This window comes from Elephas maximus, chromosome 11 (genome assembly GCF_024166365.1).
Source record: "Elephas maximus indicus isolate mEleMax1 chromosome 11, mEleMax1 primary haplotype, whole genome shotgun sequence".
Classification (NCBI taxonomy): Eukaryota; Metazoa; Chordata; class Mammalia; order Proboscidea; family Elephantidae; genus Elephas; species Elephas maximus.
In genome coordinates, this window is record NC_064829.1 from 30,105,751 (window position 1) to 30,125,933 (window position 20,183).

The window sequence follows — 20,183 nt, forward strand, 5'->3', positions numbered from 1 at the left end:
TCCCTATGAGGAAAATAGTATTATTTTCATTTAAAAGGTGTAGAGAAACTAGATAACCTGTCCAAAACCACACAGCTAGTGTATGGCAGTTCTAAAAGAATTCAAACCAAGACCAAATTCTAAAAGCCATGCTTTACTTGCTTATACCGCTAATCCAGGCGTTCTGCTAACATTCCGCATAACGATGAACCCCAGTTTTCCCATAGTAAAGTTAAAATATCTTCTTGCTCTATGGCACACACACTGTGAAAATTTGGTAGGAATCAGTATGAAAAGAGAACTAACTCTTTTTTTTTTTTTTTGGCTTTCCAGAATAAAAATTTATTTTCTCACAGTTCTGGAGGCTGGAAGTCTGAACTCAGGGCTTCTGTCTTCTCATTTGTAGAATAAGGATATTCAATTAAATGAGCTCTGAGTTCCCCTCTAGCTCTAAAAATTCTTAGAATCTAATGGTCCCTTCAGTAAAGGAGCCATGTGCTCTGCTTTCAGCATTATTAGGTTAAATACATCAAAAAAACAAAAACCGAACCTGTTGCTGTCGAGTTGATTCCAACTCATCGAGACCCTACATAGGTTTTTTAAAAACTGAATTCATTATAGAATCTGGAAATGAATACTTGAGGTAAGTAGTATCACCTCATTTCTCTAAGGTCAGGTCAGTAAACTCTCTCTTCATTTTTTTAATTTGTGACTTTATTTTAGAGCCGTATCATGACTTACGTTGGAAAGTAAATTCTTCATGTAGCCTGTTTCAAAGAACCACATTGTTTCTGTAGAACCAGCATTGGTCTTGCTAAATGAATCTTTTGATATCATTACCAGATTGTACAGGGTTGTTAGGACTTCTCATTTCTACTCTAAAGTGAGATTAACTTTGTATTTTATTTTCAGAATCAGTTGCTCAACTACCGTTCTGTCATTTCAAATCATGGATCAAAAATGAATGGCCTGGAAAAAGAACTGAGTAATTTGAATCATGAATTTGACACTCTGCAAGAAAAGGTAATGTGGTAGGTCAATTACCTCAATTTTTTTTTTTTAATTTCAAAACATTTAATATTGTTTTCCTAGTAAACTTAATTTGTTGCTAATCAATTTATTTTTTTATACAGGTTCAAATGAATTCCAGAAAAGCACAAACATTATATAACAACGTTGATCGGACACTCCAAAGTGCAAAAGAGTTAGACACAAAGATTAAAACCATCATCAGGAATGTACACAGTAAGAAGAGCTACTCAGTCCAATTAAATCCTTTTTAGTGCATGGCCTTTGTTGTGCACTGAAAATTTTCTTTTGCAGAGTCCAACATTATGAGAAAGGTCCTGTGTTGAACTAATATGCACCCTCCGTAAAAGCCTCTAACTTTTTTTTTTTTTCCTCAGTAGTCGTCTGGAGCCCAGAATTCCTGGTTTAATGAACCCTCAATGTTTTCTAGTTTTCTTGAAGCAGATATCTGGGACAGGTGAAGAAGGAAACAACCTGCCTTCAGGAGATTTTTCCAGGGAGTTGGCAGAAGCAGAACGCATGATGAGGGAAATGCGGAACCGCAACTTTGGAAAGCATCTGAGAGAAGCCGAAACAGAAAAAAAGGAGGCCCAACTCCGTAAGGATTTTCCTGGAATCTTGCGTTCATTTCCTTCTAACTAGATTGAAGTATGATGTACAAAGTAGAATCCCTAGTTACAGAGGAAGACCTCATGGTCTCTGTGTGCATGGCTGCTAAAGTATAGAGTAATATTTTGTGCTCTGGTGCAAGTGGGTAGCTCTGCAGGAGACCAAGAGCCCTTTATCCAAGTTACCAAAAGGCTCCAGAATATAACATCTGACCATCAACCTAAAGGGGGAAAAAAAAGCTTCTCTTAAAAGTTAGTTATTGATGCCCCATTTTCCTTTTTAACTACAATTTCGTTCTTTCTATCAGCTCTTCCCAGCTTTCTCATTATATCATTTTTTAAATTATGTAATGTACTTTAGATGAAGGTTTACAGAGCAAACTAGCTTCTCATTAAACAATTAGTACATATATTGTTTTGTGACATCGGTTACCAACCCCACGACATGTTAACACTCTCCCTTCTTGACCTTGGGTTCCCCATTACCAGCTTTCCTGTCCCCTCCTGCCTTCTCGTCGTTGTCCTTGGGCTGGTGTGCCCCTTTAGTCTTGTTCGGTTTTATGGGCCTGTTTAACCTTTGACTGAAGGGTGAACCTCAGGAGCGACTGCATTATTGAGCTAAAAGCGTGTCCAGGAGACATTATATCATTTTTTGTAAGCATTAGATTTTTAAATAAAAAATTGGTGTTAGCCCTACTATTTCAAAAACAAAAAATGAATATACTAGAAATTAGCTGTCTATATTGAATGGTTTTGACTGGGGAAAAATACCTCATTAGCTCAAAACTATGAAAGATATGAACTTGGTGCCTGTTTTTTTTTTTTCCAAATACTGGTATTTATTTTCTAGTAAAATGATGTGTTAATGATTAATGTATACATAGGAGGATCAGTTTTCTTTTAGCATTTGTATTATCTAAATTTAATATTAATCTTGTAAGAAGAGAGAATTTAGTAGTGGAAGAAGCATGTTTTTATACTCTGGCAGATCTCATTCAAGTCCCAACCCTGAGCAGTCCTGTAACCGTGGGGAGGTCACCTAATTTCTCTGTGCTGGCATTTCCTTATGTGACCCATGAGGGTGATAATTACTGTTTTCATGGGGCTGTTATGGGTGTTCAGTGATGCAGCACGTTCAAGGAACACACAGGTGCTTGCATAAACATTCCTTGCCCATTCCCTTACAAGGAAATGCATGAAATTAGTAGGAATTCAGCTCTCCTTCTGCAGTCTGTAAATTAGCTTCAATATATTCATCTCTCAAGTGGAAAACATAAAATGGTATGTTACAGTGCTGACTCGGATAAGAAGCTTGCTAGAAAACCACCAGGTGGAGAACAGTGGACTTGTTAGGAGTATACGGGACTCTATAGATGAATATGAAGCCAAACTCAATGACCTTCGAGGGGCAATACAGGAGGCAACTGCCCAAGCAAAGCAGGCCACTGGCCTCAACCAAGACAATGAGAGAGCTTTGGAAGCCATCAAGGTGAGTTCACAGTTAGAATCCACATGTTTTCATTAATGATAAGAGTGAGGGAAGCAAGCAACTTTATTATGACTAAGCTAGCATTAGTCATAGTCATAGACATACCCTGTTGGTATGTCTGGTTGTTGTTAACTGCTGTTGAGACAGTCCCTGACTCACAGCAACCTCATACATAATGGAAGGAATGCTGCCTCGTCCTGTGCCATCCTTATGATCGGTTGTGGGTTGGACTGTTGTGATCCATAGGATTTCCATTGGCTGATTTTTGGGAATGAATCTCCAGGCCTTTCTTACGAGTGTGTCTTGGTCTGGAAGCTCCGCTGAAACCTGCCAGCATCCTAGCAACTCGCAAGCTGCCTCTTATAGATGGGCCTCTTACAGATTACGACTTCAAACTAATCCAACAGAAACGAGGCACTAAATGCAAAATCAAAGTTGTTTCTATTTCTCAGCTACCAGAAAAGATTCTGGACTTAAACCACAGAGAAAACTGCTTCATCCTCAACCCTGACCGAGAGAGCCTTGGAGGAATAATGTTTCCAACTAGATGAGAAATTAAACAAATTATAATTTACTAACAGTGTATATTATGTGTTTTAAACAACTTATGTGTCGGATGTGTAAACAGCATTATCATCATCACCAGCAAAGTCATTGTAAGCCATTACCTGCTTTATAGGAAGTAAGTTAAAGTACGGGCTGCCTACAGGAGCTTCGATGACAGAATGTAGAGCTGAGATTCTATAGCATGTATTTTTAATGGTGAACATTATATACTAGAACAACAACACAAATGTGAGGGGTTAGGAAATAACAGAAGGAGCCCTGGCAGCACAAACAGTTAAGTACTTGGCTGCTAATCGAGAGGTTGGTAGTTGGAGCCCACCCAGTGGGTACAGGGGATAAAGACCTGGCAATCTGCTCCCATAAAGTTTACAGCCCAGTAAACCCTATGAGGCAGTTCTGCTCTGTCACCTGAGGTCATGATGAATCAACTCGAGAGTACCTAACAACAATAACAGGAGTTGAAAGTAAGACCAAAGTAGAACAACATAGCACTGACCCCAAAAAGGAAGAACTGGGTAAAATAAAATAAAGACGATCTTAGCAGATGCTTATATGCTTAGCTCCCAAAGCCACATTAGGTAATGACACTATGGCGTGGCTTTCTAGAAGCCACTGGTTATACCAAGGTAAGGGAGGAGGACCCAGTGTTGTGGGTCATGGAACTTTGGCAGCTTCCTGGCCTAGCATTCTCAGCTCCTATGTCCTCTCTCATTGAGTTACCGCCAGATCCTCACTAGGATTGGCATGGAGAGTGTGCTGATGGTTGGTGCTGGTTTCGTTAGTTAAACTTCCTCATTCTGTTCCACAAACTAGAGCTAGCCCATATATCCACCTCATTGGCCAAGTTGACCCCGAGTGTAGAAACTTCCTCCAACAGTAATGGTGGTTGTCTAGCTGGCATATAGATTAAGAAACTGTAGCGCCACTCCTCCACTGCAGAGACACCAAGTTTCCCATCACGTTACGATTGTCTAGATGATCCTTAAATCAACACGTTCAAGAAAACATCCTGACTCTGAAATTACATATATGCTGTTGTCTGATAAATGTGTCTGTGTCTCCTGACAATATATCGTGCAGGCCAAGTGCATACTCTTTGTATTCTCTCCAGAGACAAGTTAAAGAAATAAAGTCCCTGCAGGGCGATTTCACCAAGTATCTCAGCACTGCAGGTGCTTCCTTGCTGCAAACCAACGTTGTGCTGAAGCTGATGGAGAAAAGCCAGGAGGTAGGGAAGACACTTGATCCCTAGAAATTCTAAACAGTTAAGTTATATTGCAGTGAAACTATGAGATGGGCTGACCTACTTTTTTTTTTCCTAAGTACATTTCTCTTAAGTGGAAGGAAAGATTCCAAAATGCTAGCAGTTGTTCTCGCTTAGGGGAGGAGTGTGAATGAGCTATTTTATTTCTGTCTAGCTGGCTTCCCTAACTTGTCTGCAATAAGCAAATTCTACTTTTATGATAACAAAAAATCGTGATGCTATTGTAAAAATATTAGGCATATCTTTGTTAACAGAAAACAATCTAGGACTGATGAAAGATTTACAAAATGGTTTAGCAGATCAACAGGCATTTTGAAATTATCATTTGTAATAGTAATTTCTTAACCAGAAAAAAAAGTGCTTTGGTTTAGTACAACTTTAATGGTAATAGTGTGTTTCTACAAAACTTACCAAAGGTGTATGTACAATCAAGAAAATGTTCCAAATGCCTCTAAGATTTGAGGGAACATTTTCAATGTCACTATCAGAAAGCAACCAAGGATTAATAGGTTGGGTAAATGGGCTTAGAAAATATAATTTCTCTTTCATGTCTCCTGGAAATATGTCATCTATGACAAAGTTCAAGAAAATGGTGTACATAGTCTTTGCTTAAATTTATATTGTCTTGTTTTACTTGGAAAAAAAAAAACAGGACTATGAAAAATTAGCTGCCACCTTAAATGGAGCAAGACAAGAACTAAGTGACAAAGTGACAGAACTTTCCAGATCTACCAGCAAAGAATCCCTGGTAGTGGAGGCAGAGAAGCACGCTCAGTCTTTACAGGAGCTGGCGAAGCAGCTGGAAGAGTGAGTAGATGACCACGTGGGTGTGCTGTTTGTGCGTGGCATTGTCCTGAGCCATGTGTAAAACCCCTCCGCTTTGCTAGCTGGGTCTCCAGAGCAGGGTGGAGAGATGGGAGAGCAAGGCTAACCCCAGCTATGAGAACCAGGACACAGGTCAGGATGAGACCAGCAGGAAGAAGGCTCATTCCTAGCCTCATCCATTGGTGCAGGCAGAGCTGCTAAGTCTACCACCTTGGGTCTTGATTGTCCAGAAGAAGCAAGAAGGCTCAGGTGGCCCGGGCTGTAGGCAGGGGAAGGCTGCTGGAGGACTTAACTCATACAATCTTCCAGGATCAAGAGAAACGCCAGTGGGGATGGGCTAGTGCGCAGGGCGGTCGATGCTGCTACCGCCTATGAGAACATCATCAACGCCGTCAAAGCAGCTGAAGACGCAGCCAGCAAGGCCAGGAGTGCATCAGAGTCTGCTCTCCAGGTGGGCACTTGCGTTTCTGGAAGATGGCACATTTTCTTATGTTCTTGGATCGTGCACTGAGAAATATAAAAATGCGTTTTTTGGGTCAGAATTTGTTGTATAGAATAGATTTGCACGTGCTCTCGATGTGGGTCTTCTCTGCATTTACCTGACTGTTTTGATACATGCTGTTGTTGTTGGTTGCCATCTAGTCAATTTCAACTCATGGTGATGTCGTGTGTGTCAGAGTAGAACTGCTCCATAGAGTTTTCAAGGCTGTGACCTTTTGGAAGCCGATTGCAAGGTCCTGTTCTCCAAGGTGCCTCTGGGTGGGTTCGAACCACCACCTTTTTTGGCTAGTAGTCGAGCACTTAACTGTTTGTACCACCCAGGGACTCTTTTTGATATATGTAGCACAATTTAAAAAACTATTTTGTGAAACCAGATAGAAGTAACGCTGATTATCAATATTAAACCAAAATAAATATATTCTGTTTCTACCAGGTATGCTTTTATACCGTGACTAAGTATTAATATTTACCAAAAAAGATAAATTTTTGTAAGCAATTTGATAAATGTTTTGTCCAATTTGGTCTTGTCTACCTGGGCATGTCTGTGGAGTCCTTTGGGATCTTACATGTACCTTGTGCTATTCCTATATCTGAATAAAGAGAACAAAAACATTAGCTATCAAAGAGTTGAGAGGCAGACCTTCTTGGAAGATTGAAGAATTTTATCTTCCAAATCTTAAATGCCTGAAGCCAACTAAGTTCTCTTCTCATTATGGTAGGGGATATCTTTTACAAGTGAACAACTGAGACAGGGTAAAAGGGGACGGATTTGAGTCATATAAGGTAGAGTATAAGTTGATGGAAACCCTGGTGGCGTAGTGGTTAAGCGCTACGGCTGCTAACCAAAGGGTCGGCAGTTCACATCTACCAGGTGCTCCTTGGAAACTCTATGGGGCAGTTCTACTCAGTCCTGTAGGGTTGCTATGAGTCAGAATCAACTCCACGGCACTGGGTTTGGTTTTTTGGGTTTTTTTTTGGTTATAAGTTAGGCAGTTATTATGTGGCATCAAGTCGGTTCTGACTCATAGCGACCCTATAAGACAGAATAGAACTGTCCCATAGGATTTCCAAGGAGTGGCTGGTGGACTTGAACTGCCGACCTTTTGGTTAGCAGCCTGAGCTCTTAACCACTTCGTCACCAGGGCAGTAGGCTAGACTTAGTGGCTGCAGGAGTTGTGAAGCTCCAGCTGAGCATGGACCAGGCAGTCTCCTTTTCTGGATGCTCTGAAGAAGGATGGATTGGTGGCTGCTTTTCTGGCCTGAACATGGGCCTGGCCAGGGGCCAGAAATCAGTGACCTTAAATAAGGAAATACTGAAAAAATGAAAATATAGCTAGAAGGTATCACATAATTTGTCAGCATTAGTCACCGGAGTTGGGGCCGCCTCTTCAAGCCAAATCTGTGTGCCTAGAGATCTAACTGTATCTTGGGGAACAGCCTTCTTCTAACCTCACTCTTCCCCTAAACCTCATCTTTTAAAGATTAAAGATAAGGGCTTTAGGGTAGGATGAAAAATATTACTGCATATTTCCTAAGGTATTCCATGTGTTTAAGGCTGATAAATACTTTGCTTTCAGACAGTGGTAAAGGAAGATCTTCCAGGAAAAGCCAAAATCCTGAATTCCAACAGTGGTAAACTATTAAATGAAGCCACGATAACACAGAACAAGCTACGGCAAGGTATGGGTTGGGGGTGGGGGAGCAGAAATAGTCAAGGGCCTGAAAATGACCTAAGGAGCAAAGAGGGGCAGGCCCAGAAGCAAATACTCTTTTTCATCCCAATGTTAAAACAGATGGATACCTTTTCTTTTTTTTAATTGTACTTTAGATGAAGGTTTACGAGCAAACAAGTTTCTCATTAAGCAATTAATACCCACATTGTTTTGTGACATTGGTTGCCAACCCCACATGTTAACACTCTCCCCCTTTTCATCCTTGGGTTCCCCATTACCACTTTCTTGTCCCCTCCTGCCTTCTTGTCCTTGCCCCTGGGCTGGTGTGCCCTTTAGTCTCATTTTGTTTTATGGGCCTGTCTAATCTCTGACTGAAGGCTGAACCTCAGGAGTGTCCGGGGGCCATATCTCGGGGTTTCTCCAGTCTCTGTCAGGCCACTAAGTCTGGTCGTGTGTGTGTGTGTGTGTGTGTGTGTGTGTGTGTTAGAATTTTGTTTTACATTTTTCTCCAGCTCTCTCCAGGAACCCTCTATTGTGATCCCTTTCAGGGCAGTTGGTGGTAGTAACCGGGCACCATCTAGTTGTACTTGACTCAGTCTACTGGCGGCTGTGGTAGTGGTCCATTAGTCCTTTGGACTAATCTTTAGATGGGTACTTTTTGAAACCATGTTTTATTTTATAGATTTGATATTTACACTTAATATTCTAAATATCCCCCATTCAACGTTTACTAAACTAGCTAGAGTCTTATATGTTTAAATAAATCTTTAGGGTGATAGGTCTGCTTTGACTTGGCCTTGTGGGGCTGTTTAAATTTAGTCCACATGTGACCATGGCGTTGGAAACCCGCACAGCATGGGCTATGTGCAGGGCTGTTTTCTTATTTAAGGCCAAGATCTTAGTTTCAGGCCATTTGAGCAACTACTTGAAACTTTCCTAAGTCCCAAAATCTTGTCAACTAAAAGTACCAAAAATCTCTATCACCATGAAGCTTGAGAATTTGTTTAAGCATTAATTTTATCTTTGGACATTTTTTTATTTTATTATCTATATTTTTTATATCTATATATAGGAGCCTGGTGACTCAGTGGTTAAGAGCTAACCAAAAGGTGGACAGTTCGAATCCACCAGCCACTTCTTGGAAACCCTGTGGATCAGTTGTTATGAGAATCAATTCCATGGCAGTGGGTTTGGGTTCCCCCCACCCCGCCATATACATACATGCATATATATATATATTTTTAATTAAACTGTCTCAAAAAGAACTGAGCCCTTATCCCTGACTCACCAAATTCCTGTGCTATAAAAATGCTGTCTCTTGGCTTCTCTTGTCCCCCGTGGTCATCCTAGCAGGCATCCGAACACATCTGAGGCTCACCCTTTTAGTCCTGTAACGGTGATTAGATGCTTTTCATCAGTAAATTTCCTTTTTTGAATTTTGAAAAATTAGGAACAGGAAAAATAAAATACAAAATAATGTATATTTCAAGAATTAAGATTTTCTGGTATGACGTTTGCTTTCCACAAAATTTGAGCTTTAGAGGTGAGGATCAGTGTTTTAACTCGGGTTAGGATGCTGTATATACCAGCTGCTCACACCGCAACCAGCTGCTGTCGAGTCGGCTCTGACTCATAGCAACCCCGTGTGTATCAGAGTAGAACTGAGCACCATAGGGTTTTTAGTGGCTGATTTTTCAGAAGTAGACTGGCAGGCCTTTCTTCCAAGGTGCCTCTGGGTAGACGCCAACCTCCAAACTTTTGATTAGCAGCCGGGCGCATTAACCATTTGCCCCACCTAGAAACAGGGTTAGGATGCTAACTATGTTGTTACTTAAACCACAGTTTAAGTCATAATTTAAATCATATGTCATCAATATGGGCTTAAAGCATTCACTGTCATTTTTCACAACCAGAAGGTGGCAATATTATCACCTAAGAGTGCCTGCTAGCTCCTTTCCTTTTATCAAATGTCAATGAATGTGTCCGCTTGGAAATGAACAGAAACAAACAATGCCTACTTGGTGTATTTACTTGGATGAGGCTCTCTCTTGTACTCTCCCTCAAGAGGCATCCTTTCAGCATTATTTATTTATTTGTTCATTCATTAATTCAGACATTCAGTCATCCAAGAAATATGTACTAATATTAAGCCCTACTAGTGCCTGGGGGTGCAGTGGTTAAGAGCTACAGCTGCTAACCAAAAGGTCAGCAGTTTGAATCCACCAGCTGTTCCTTGGAAACCCTATGGAGCAGTTCTACTCTGTCCTGTAGGGTTGCTATGAGTCAGAACCAACTCATCGGCATCTAACGGCAATATCAATGCCAGACAGGAGCCCTAGTGGCACAATGGTTAAGCACACAGCTGCTAATCAAAAGGTCAGCAGTTCAAACCCACCAGCCACCCTGAGGGAGAAAAGACCTGATGATCTGCTCCAGTAAAGATTGCAGCCTAGGAAACTCTATGGGGCAGTTCTACTCTGTCACCTGGGGTCTCTATGAGGCGGAATCGACTATGTGCTGGAACACTGCAGGGAACAAGACAAACACACCCCCTTCCTTCACTCAGCAGAGTCTTTGGACTCAGCAGAGTAGAAGTTAAGCCTCCTCTAAGTTATTTAGCCTCTCCCTTTCTTTGTGTGTATTTCCAAGGAGCCTGATACCGCACGGATGTAGTGGTCTCCCAGCTTCTGTGCAGGAGGGCCCTGGGATGTGGGTCTGGACACACCACGGTGGGCATCTCTGGGATGACCACTAAGATGCAAGTCTGTTCAGTGCTATGCAGACTCTGGCTATTTCAGGGGCCGCAGATAGCAATGGAGGATCAATAGCCATAGAGTAACTACATCTTCATGCTTTATTTTAGAAGTCAGTCCTGCTCTCAACAACCTAAAGGAAACCCTGCAAGTTGTGACTGGTCAGAAAGGGCAGATAGAGACCAACCTCTCTACTCTTCGTGACGATCTTCATGGGATACAGAGAGGTCAGCATCTCCCTAACCCCTTGCACTTGACTTCTGTTGTTGAGGATCTTAGATATGTACACTTCCCTTTTTGTGTGTGCAACAGATGACATCAGTGGTATGATCAACAGTGCCAAGAACATGGTCCGAAATGCCAACGACATTACAAATGATGTTCTGGATGGACTCAGCCCCATTCAGACTGATGTAGAAAGAATTAAGGATACTTATGGGAGCATACAGAGTGAATACTTCAACAAGGTGCTGACTGATGCAGATAACTCAGGTATGAGGCATTCTTGGGCCAGAATGCATTATCCATTTATTTTATCAATTGTTGTGGGCTTTTTGTCCATCTTAGTTCTTCCTGGATTGCTGGTGGCGTAGTGGTTAAGAGCTATGGCTGCTAACTAAAAGGTTAGCAGTTCAAATCCACCAGCTCCTCCTTGGAAACCCTCTGGGGCAGTTCTACTCTGTCCTATAAGTTTGCTATGAGTCAAAATCAACTCTGCAGCAACAGGTTTGTTTTTTTTGGTTTTAGTTCTTTCCTGGTAAAGTTTGATCACAGAAATTAAGACATTAGAAATTAGCTTCACATAATAAATTCAAAGTGGTATTCTATTAGTTAAATTAGACCAGGTAGGATGTCTTTTTTAATCTACTGACAATGCTATTGATTTTCCCCCTTATAAATCAGTTCCCATCGAGTTAATTTTGACTCATGGTGACCCATGTGAGTCAGAGTATAACTGTGCTCCATAGGGTTTTTAATGGCTGATTTTTTAGAAGTAGGTCACCAAGAGTTTCTTTGAAGGTACCTCTGGGTGGACTTGAACCTGCAACCTTTTAGTTAGCAGCTGAGCGTGTTAACAGTTTGCACCACCCAGGGATGCCTTACCCCTTAAAGAGTGGAAGTATAGGTCCCTGAATCATGAAGTATTGAATTACGATTGATATTAAGTATCAGAAACAAAGTTTTGCTTTTTTTCTTTCTGATAGTGGTTAAGAAAAAGGTTTTGATACCTAGCATGCAGAATACAATCCATAATACGTTTAGAAAGGATATTATCTGATTCAGATCCATCCTGTCCAGCAACTGTGGCTCAAACATACCACTTAACAACACCTGTTAGTGAGAACATCTATATTTAACCTTTTCTCAACTCACAGTTACAGATTTCTGTTTTCTAATCTCACCAACAGTAACACAATTAACCAACAAACTGCCCAACCTTTTGAGCAAGATTGAAAGTATCAACCAACAGCTGTTGCCACTGGGAAACATCTCTGACAATGTGGACCGCATCCGAGAGCTAATTCAGCAGGCCAGAGATGCTGCAAATAAGGTGGGTGTCTCCCTGTATGGCCTGTTGTCAAGACTAGTTCTCTGATAAGTTACCACATTTAATGAGAAAGGAAGGCAGTTATTGACTCAAGAATCAGTTGTCTTTCTTGCCCTAATTCTTTGGTTGCTTGAAATATGAAAGATGATTTCCTCCTATCAACCTGGATAGGTACACATCACTTTAATCCCCTAAATTACCTGGTATGTCAGGGACCTGGAGTGATTTCTTCCCCACTGAGTTTTCACAAGCAGGAAGAAGGATTTTGATCCAGGCCCCAGTTAATAAATTGTTATTGCAAGTTCAAGTGAGGGTTTTGTGAGCAGGATGTGATAATATGATATTACACAAGAGCTACTTTCTTATTGTAACTCGAAGGTTGTAGAATCTACCTTTATTGAGAATGGAGGAGTGGTTCCTGCCGGCCTGGGCAATGTTCTCATCACAGAATCACAGCAGTTTTTCCTCACTGGAACAGATTCATCAGCCTTCCTAATTTTAACCTGGCATCATTGGCTTGATTCCTGACACTCCTCTCTTACAATTTGTTTTGTTTTAAAATAATATAAATGAACCGTATTTCTTGATGGTTCCGATCCAGGCTCCTGCAAGATGTTTGGAGGTAGAGGGTTGGAAAGCCAAGTCAGGCTCTCTCTGTTCTGGTGGTATCACAATTGATTTCTAGGCTCAGTGTGACTTCTTTGGAGCCTCCAAATCTGCACTTGCTTCTAGAAAAGAGAAGTATACTTGAAATAAAACCTTTAACAGGAAAACAAAGAGCATAAGACGTGGAGTTTGGAAGAAACTACCTGCTTAACACCCATACCCATAAAATCTGTAGCCATCAAATCAACTCTAACTCATGGCGACCCTGAGTGTTTCAAAGTATGAGAGAGAAGGATAAAGTGTATCTGTAAACATGGGCGAGGGAACTCAGGTATCAGCACCTTGCAGGGACTGCAGCTCACCCAGCTCTGAGCCCCCCTGCCCTGATGCCCTGCATATATGAGACCCTCAATAAATACTTAAATGCTTGATAGATAAAACCTAGAGTTGGTGTAAGTATCATTCCAGAAGTGTTATTCTTTAGGTTGTTCGGGAATGTTTACTATCTGTGTCTTAGAGCAGAGTTGCTCAAACATGGTCCACAGACCAGTGCTGGTCAGAGAAATTTTGTTACTGGTCTGTGACAAGGGAAGTATGAAAGGTGAGAGTAAATGTTTAGGAACGTGTAATAATTTGGATTGTCTCAACATCCAAGCATGTCATTGATGGACTTGTGTTTCAAATACGTTTTTAACTCTATTTTTCTAGCAATTTAATTTTTATTGTAGTTTAAAAAGTATTGGTCTGTGATAGATTGGGGAAAAAATGGTCCTTTACCAAAGAGTTTGAGAAGCACTGTTTTAGAGAACCTGGAAGCACTCGTTTTTAAGGATGGAATGCTTGCAGTAAATGCAACAGTAACATGTTATGTGCTATTGGAAAACAGTTCCTTAAGAAGTGTATTGTAGAAAAATATTTTTCATGTCTTATATGTGTCTGTGATATGCCAGACACCTTACTGAGTGCTTCCATACATATTAGTTCATCTACACAAAAACCTAGGATGGCATTGTTATCACTGACACAGAAAATTAAGTGAATTTCTAAAGACCCCTGGCTAATAAATAGGAAGAAAATGAATGCTTTATTACTCATTACTTATTCTGAAGCCACTTCTCACACTCCCTTCAACCTGAGAAAGACTGACACATGTATGTGTGTGTGTGTGTGTGTGTGTATTGGAATCCCTGGTGGCGTAGTAGTTAAGTGCTATGATAGCTAACCAAAAGGTCGGCAGTTTGAATCCACCAGGTGCTCCTTAAAAACTCTATGGGGCAGTTCTACTCTGTCCTATAGGGTTGCTGTGAGTTGGAATCAACTCAACAGCAAAGGAATTTATATATATATATATGTATATAAAAAAAATGTATATAGTTAGGACAAATAGCTGATATTCACAAACTACTTCTCTGAGCTCATGCACTTTCTTCACCAGAATGTTTAACACCATATGTCTTAATCTTTAGGTTGCTGTTCCTATGAGGTTCAACGGTAAATCTGGAGTTGAAGTCAGACTGCCAAATGACCTGGAAGATTTGAAAGGATACACGTCTCTTTCTTTGTTTCTTCAAAGACCTGATTCACACGAAAATGGCGGAACTGAGAATATGTTTGTGATGTACCTCGGGAATAAAGATGTAAGTATTTCTTTGACATTTCTCCTGTTTTTAAAAGAGAATATGTGCTTTGAGACATGTGTTTTCTCTTTCTCCCTCCTCCTCTCTCTCTTTCGTCATGCAGCTGTGTGGCTGCCATTGGCATGGCAGGAGGAAATCCCACCAAGTCCTAACAGCGCCCCACAAGCTTCTGCTTCACCCCTTGCGGTGATGGCTCCTGCAGGCACATCTAGTCAGTCAGGGGTCGTAACATGCTGGCAGCACCAGAGGCCTTACCCATGAGCCCATTCTGCCAGCATGTAGGCACACGCACGTGTACATGTAAGCACAGACATGCTTGGGGTTATTGAGCACCACTCTCTCCCCATACTACATCAGTCAGGCTTCACAAAGTCCACAATAGCTGCTCTTCACAGACGTGTGACACAGTCCCCTTCCTCAGAACGCCCAGCCGCAAGCCCGTCCTCAGAGTCTGGGGTGAGGACGGTGCGTCTCTGTGGATGAGAAGTGGAGGTAAACCAAACTTCTCCTGCCTAATTAATCAGAAATGTAGTTGCCCTGTCTCTAAATTCATGGTACCACTACCATTATTCGCTTTTCGAATGGTTGGTTTTAGCTTTTAAAATACTTCTGAGTTGTGTTTCAGAAGAAGAGATAATCACAGACCAGGTTAGAAAACATTTGTTGGAAAAGAAATATCTGAAATACAGTTCTCAAAATTCTGCTTGATTAGGAAATTGTTGACAGTCACTAGTGAATGCCGTATTTGGAGACTCTTAAAATCCACACCATTGTTAGCCTTTGTGCTTCAAGGTGTTAGTCCTTTCTCTGTAGCTTTCTTATGATATGATATTTTACTTTGTATCATGATGAAATACACGAATTTTATCCCTTCAACACATTTATATCCTATACCTACTATGTGCCACACCCTGTCTCTATGATAAGTCTACCTTAAGGTGCTCACATTCTAAGAGGAAAGAAAGGTACGTGTGTAGCTGACCATGATAATGCAGGGTGAGTCGGAATCCACTCCATGGCAACGAGTTTGGTTTTGTTTTTTTGGAATGTTCCAACAGGGCATACACAAAGCACTAAGAGAGCGTTGCATAAGACCAAAACCAAAGAACAAAACCCATTGCCATCAAGTCAGTTCAGACTCATAGCAGCCCTATAGGACAGAGTAGAACTGCCCCGTAGGGTTTCCAAGGAGCAGCTGGTGGATTTGAACTACTGACCTTTTGGTTAGCAGCTGAACGGTTAACCACTGTACCACCAGGGCTCCTGCATAGTACCAGGATAGTACTACGGCACAGTAAGTACTAGTGTAGTATTCTGTATATATATGCTATTGTACTATGGTATTGATAGTAAGGGTTTTTCTCCCTTATCAGACTAAAATCTAATAAAGAGTTGAGTCCATAACTGGTTCATCTTTGTGGTAGGTGCTTGGCAAATGTTTGTAGAGTGATAAAAGGGGGAATAAATAAATGAGTTCACCACAACACGAGCAAAGACAGCTCAGACATTATTAATGAAGTGTTCTGTATTAGTCTGTAAAAGGCTGCACCACATTTATTCTGTCTGCCCAAAGTTTTGTTGCATAAAACTTGTTTGTTATATGGGATGCGTTCTCTTGGGATGGGAAGTTGAGAGAACTCAGTGTATGAAATGCTCTGAGGTAGATTTCATGTCCCCAGGCCTCCAGGGACTACATTGGCATGGCGGTCATCGACGGCCAGCTCACATGCGTCTACAACCTGGGAGGGCAAGAGGCTGAGCTCCAAGTGGACCAGATCGTGACTGAGAGTGAAACTCAAGAGGCAGTTATGGACCGGGTGAAATTTCAGAGGTACAAGTCTGACTGGTGATCCCCCTTCCTTAACCTTACCCACAGTCACCAAATTCTTCCATTCATATGTGTTGCTGAAGCCCATTTTTAGTATCTTGCCTTTGATTTCTTTAAATTTTCATAAATGTCTTATAAAACTTTATTCTGTAATTTCATTATAAACAGAATTTACCAGTTTGCAAGACTTAATTATACCAAAGGAGCCACATCCAATAAACCAGAAACACCCCAGTTCCATGACATGAATAGTGGAAACAGCCATACGCTTCTCAACTTGGATCCTGAAAATGTTGTATTTTATGTTGGAGGTTACCCACCTGATTTTAGAGTAAGTGTAAATGTTGTTTTGCTGAGTGGAAATGTTTATATGTCAGTTAGTATAATGAACTCATGTCTCTATTTTAATGATTAATTGTATATAAAATATCGGAGCCCTGGCGGTGCAGTGGTTAAGTCTTTAGCTGCTAACCAAAAAGTTGGTAGTTCGAATTCACCAGCCACTCCTTGGAAACCCTATGGGACAGTTCTGCTCTGTTCTATAGGGTCACCAAGAGTTGGAATCAACTGGACGGCAATGGGTTTGGTTTTTTGGTACAAATAAAATGGATTTAACTGTATGTCTTAAAACATATGCAGTGGTAATAATAGCTAACCCTTACTGAGTGCTTACTATGTGTTCTGCACTGTTCTAGGCTTAAGAATACTAATTTAAAGGAGTATCATCATTCCTGTTTTACTGAGACAGAGGTTTAATAACTTGTCCAAGGTCATATAGCTAGGGGGTCTGGCTCCAAGGTCCACATTCCTAGCCCCCATGCTATATTGACTGTTAAAAGTAATAGATTTATACTATTTCTTTGTCAACTTGATTCTTGCCCTTTGTTTTTTTTGTTGATATTACCGTTGCTGTTTTAGCTTCCCAGAAGACTAAAATTGCCTTCTTACAAAGGTTGTGTTGAGTTAGAGGACCTCAATGAAAATGTTCTGAGCTTGTACAACTTCAAACAAACTTTCAATCTTAACACAACTGAAGTGGAGCCTTGTAAAAGGTAAATAAAACCTAGAAACTAGTGTCTCTGTGATTTTTGGTAACTTGCCGTTCTTTCATCTATAAAAAAGAGATGGGTGAGTGAGATGCTATCGATATTGCTGGTTGTTTTATGCCAGTAGTTCTTAAATTATGCTTGCATGCAACACTGGCTGTCCACCCCTAATACCTAGTAATGGTGGTCTTGGTGGTACACTGGTTAAGAGCTTGGCTGCCAACCAAAAAGTCAGCAGTTTGAATACACCAGCTGCTCCTTGGAAACCCAATGGGGCATTTCTACTCTGTCCTATATGGTTGCTATGAGTCAAAATGACTGGACAGCAATGGGTTTGGGTCGCCCCCCCCCCCCGCCAGTTTGTATAAAATACTAGATTGATAGAGTTTTCTCATTTTTTTTTTAAATAAATGTTTCTTAAAATTTTGGTGTCTCCTAGCACAAAATAATCAGTGTTAGATGGTACCTGATTTAGGCACAAAATTATTTACTTGTTACACATTTTTAAAAACTACTGGTCCACATCCACCTGGACCTATTTGAAAATTGCTGTGTTGAGCTCCTGACCTTCCCTACAGTTAAGAGGACTTGAAATACTTTAATATGAGAACAACTCAGTATTCATTCAGAATAAAATTTTATTTCAGGTTAATAATTTCTTACCTTTTAAGGCCATTAGCTGATAGGGCACATCTTCCTAAGTAGACATTTCCAAAAGAGACTCTTGCATATTGTATTTTTTGAGCTAGGGTTTGATTATTACATAGTACCAGATCAAATCCAGGAATTATAGCTGGATGTTTTGCCATCTTAAAGATGGCTCATCTTCTCTGACAAAACTGTGACAACAAGATTGCCTAAAGTTTGGGGTTTTTCAGAGATCAGCATCTCATATTGATAAGCATACTTGTGTGTGGGGCTGTTGCTACTGTGTTCTAACTTGTGATACTTGATATTGACAGGAGAAAGGAAGAGTCAGACAAAAATTATTTTGAAGGTACAGGTTATGCTCGAGTTTCAACTCAACGGCATACTGCCATTCCAAGGTTTGCACAGACAATTCAGACGACTGTGGATAGAGGTTTGCTGTTCTTTGCAGAAAACAAGGTAATATATGACAAGCATCCAGTAGTACCAAATATGTCCATTCATTGTTAGCAGTGTTGGTGTAACTGGGTTATTATAGCCAACCAACTAGATCTGAAAAACAATGGGCCACTGTTACCAGCATCATTTCCCTTGGCCCAATTTCCTTTCTTTCCATTTGCTGTGGATGTGTGTAATAAAGCAAATAATCAGTAATTTGAGGGCATGACACAAAAAGTGGGAGAAATCTCCCCTTTTCCCATTTTATTCTCATTGTCCGTTTTATTCTTTGAAACCCACTACCTGCCTCATAATCTGCTTACGCCTCCTGGTATCTCCAAGCACTAGAGATTGTTTTCCATCTTGGTCTGCGTCTTGCCAAGCTCTGTGGAGTCACATCTTTATCAAGTTGACTCTTGACTTCCCATGACACTCAAGCTTCTCTGCTTCCAAACAGCTGAGGTTCCTTAAAGCCATTAAGTCTACATTTTCAGTAAAGTCCAAAGAGACCATCAGCACCATCCGCTGATAGATGGAAAGTTGGTGTGATATTTGCTCTGGCTTGTTTATAGCTGCAAGGGGCCTTGAGTTGAACACTCCGGAGAAGAGAGCTTCTGTCGTTGTTCTCAGAGGTAGTTATTACGGAGGAATATGCATCAGCCCCATGGGATCTCTGGCCTGAGAACATGGCATTGATATGGAGCTTGGGATTTTACCAGACCCTTCTACCTGTGGGGACACAGACCTGGTCTAACTGTCCTGTCCGGATTGGTCTGTACCCTTCAGGAAATCCCAAGACTGACCCAGTTCTGCTGGATTTGGGAAGGTCTCAACCTGCTTGAAGGATGCAGAGAATGAGAAGTTGTATCCTCAGCATCCTTAGGGCAAGACAGTTGGCAAGACAGTTATTTCCTGAAACGAGGTCTTCTTTGTACTACAGTTTGAAGTTTTTGCACACTAAGAACCAGAAATACTACTTATATTAGAAGAAAACTTCCCTAATACTACTAATACTATTAGTAGGCAGATGAGAGAAAACGCTTTGCAGCACTGTTGTTAATTGGGATGGTTCACTATTCTCAGTGAGTCACTGTTACTCTGTTGTTCGTGTGTGAGGCTAACGTGAACTCAAGGGCAGGATCAGGATAAGGACAGATTTGCCTTTTAGATAAGGACTCTCACCCTAGCCTCCAAAGAGAGTATCTTAGTCTTCTAGTGCTGCCATAACAAGAAATACCAGAACGGAAACTTATTTTCTCATAAGTCTAGATCAGATGGATTCCTTCCCTGTCAGGAGGCCCAGGTGTTCCTCAACTTGTAGATTATCTTTACATGGTGTCCAGCACCCCCAAAACCCCACCATCCTGAGCCCCTCCTGCTCTGTAGGTAACTATGTTGACTGCTTTTTTTATAATTCATACGCGATTAGGTTTAGGATACACCCTACACTGTTACGGCCCCATTCAGATAACAAAGAAAATCCTATTTCCAAACAGGATTGTATCCACAGGTGTAGGGGTTAGGATTCCAACACATATTTTCAGGAACAGATCATTAGGAAACTGTATAAGAGCAAATCTTTCAAGGACTCTCCTTAATTTATCTTTCCACTAAGGGGATGATTTTTCAAGGCTATGTCTTATACCTCAGTGGAGATGCAGTAACGACCAAGACAGGCACGGTTCCTGCCCTTGAGGATGTCCTGTTTTGGCAGGGGAAGACAGATATTAAACAAAGTCATAC

The 20,183-nt window shown here is 41.0% G+C and overlaps 1 protein-coding gene across 2 annotated transcripts in view; it reads left to right on the forward strand.

Annotated features, from left to right (window-relative positions):
• The window catches only part of LAMA3 (laminin subunit alpha 3), a 323,465-nt gene that overhangs the window by 254,589 nt on the left and 48,693 nt on the right, over window positions 1–20,183 (forward strand). For both annotated transcript variants that reach the window (XM_049902138.1, XM_049902139.1), the window contains 16 exons: window positions 892–1,002; window positions 1,113–1,224; window positions 1,439–1,606; window positions 2,909–3,105; window positions 4,784–4,900; window positions 5,589–5,743; window positions 6,071–6,212; window positions 7,840–7,942; window positions 10,799–10,915; window positions 11,001–11,180; window positions 12,098–12,240; window positions 14,310–14,480; window positions 16,160–16,311; window positions 16,477–16,639; window positions 17,227–17,360; window positions 18,317–18,461. In XM_049902138.1, coding sequence (XP_049758095.1) covers window positions 892–1,002; window positions 1,113–1,224; window positions 1,439–1,606; window positions 2,909–3,105; window positions 4,784–4,900; window positions 5,589–5,743; window positions 6,071–6,212; window positions 7,840–7,942; window positions 10,799–10,915; window positions 11,001–11,180; window positions 12,098–12,240; window positions 14,310–14,480; window positions 16,160–16,311; window positions 16,477–16,639; window positions 17,227–17,360; window positions 18,317–18,461 — 2,310 coding nt within the window. The remainder of the gene's footprint in view (window positions 1–891; window positions 1,003–1,112; window positions 1,225–1,438; window positions 1,607–2,908; window positions 3,106–4,783; window positions 4,901–5,588; window positions 5,744–6,070; window positions 6,213–7,839; window positions 7,943–10,798; window positions 10,916–11,000; window positions 11,181–12,097; window positions 12,241–14,309; window positions 14,481–16,159; window positions 16,312–16,476; window positions 16,640–17,226; window positions 17,361–18,316; window positions 18,462–20,183) is intronic.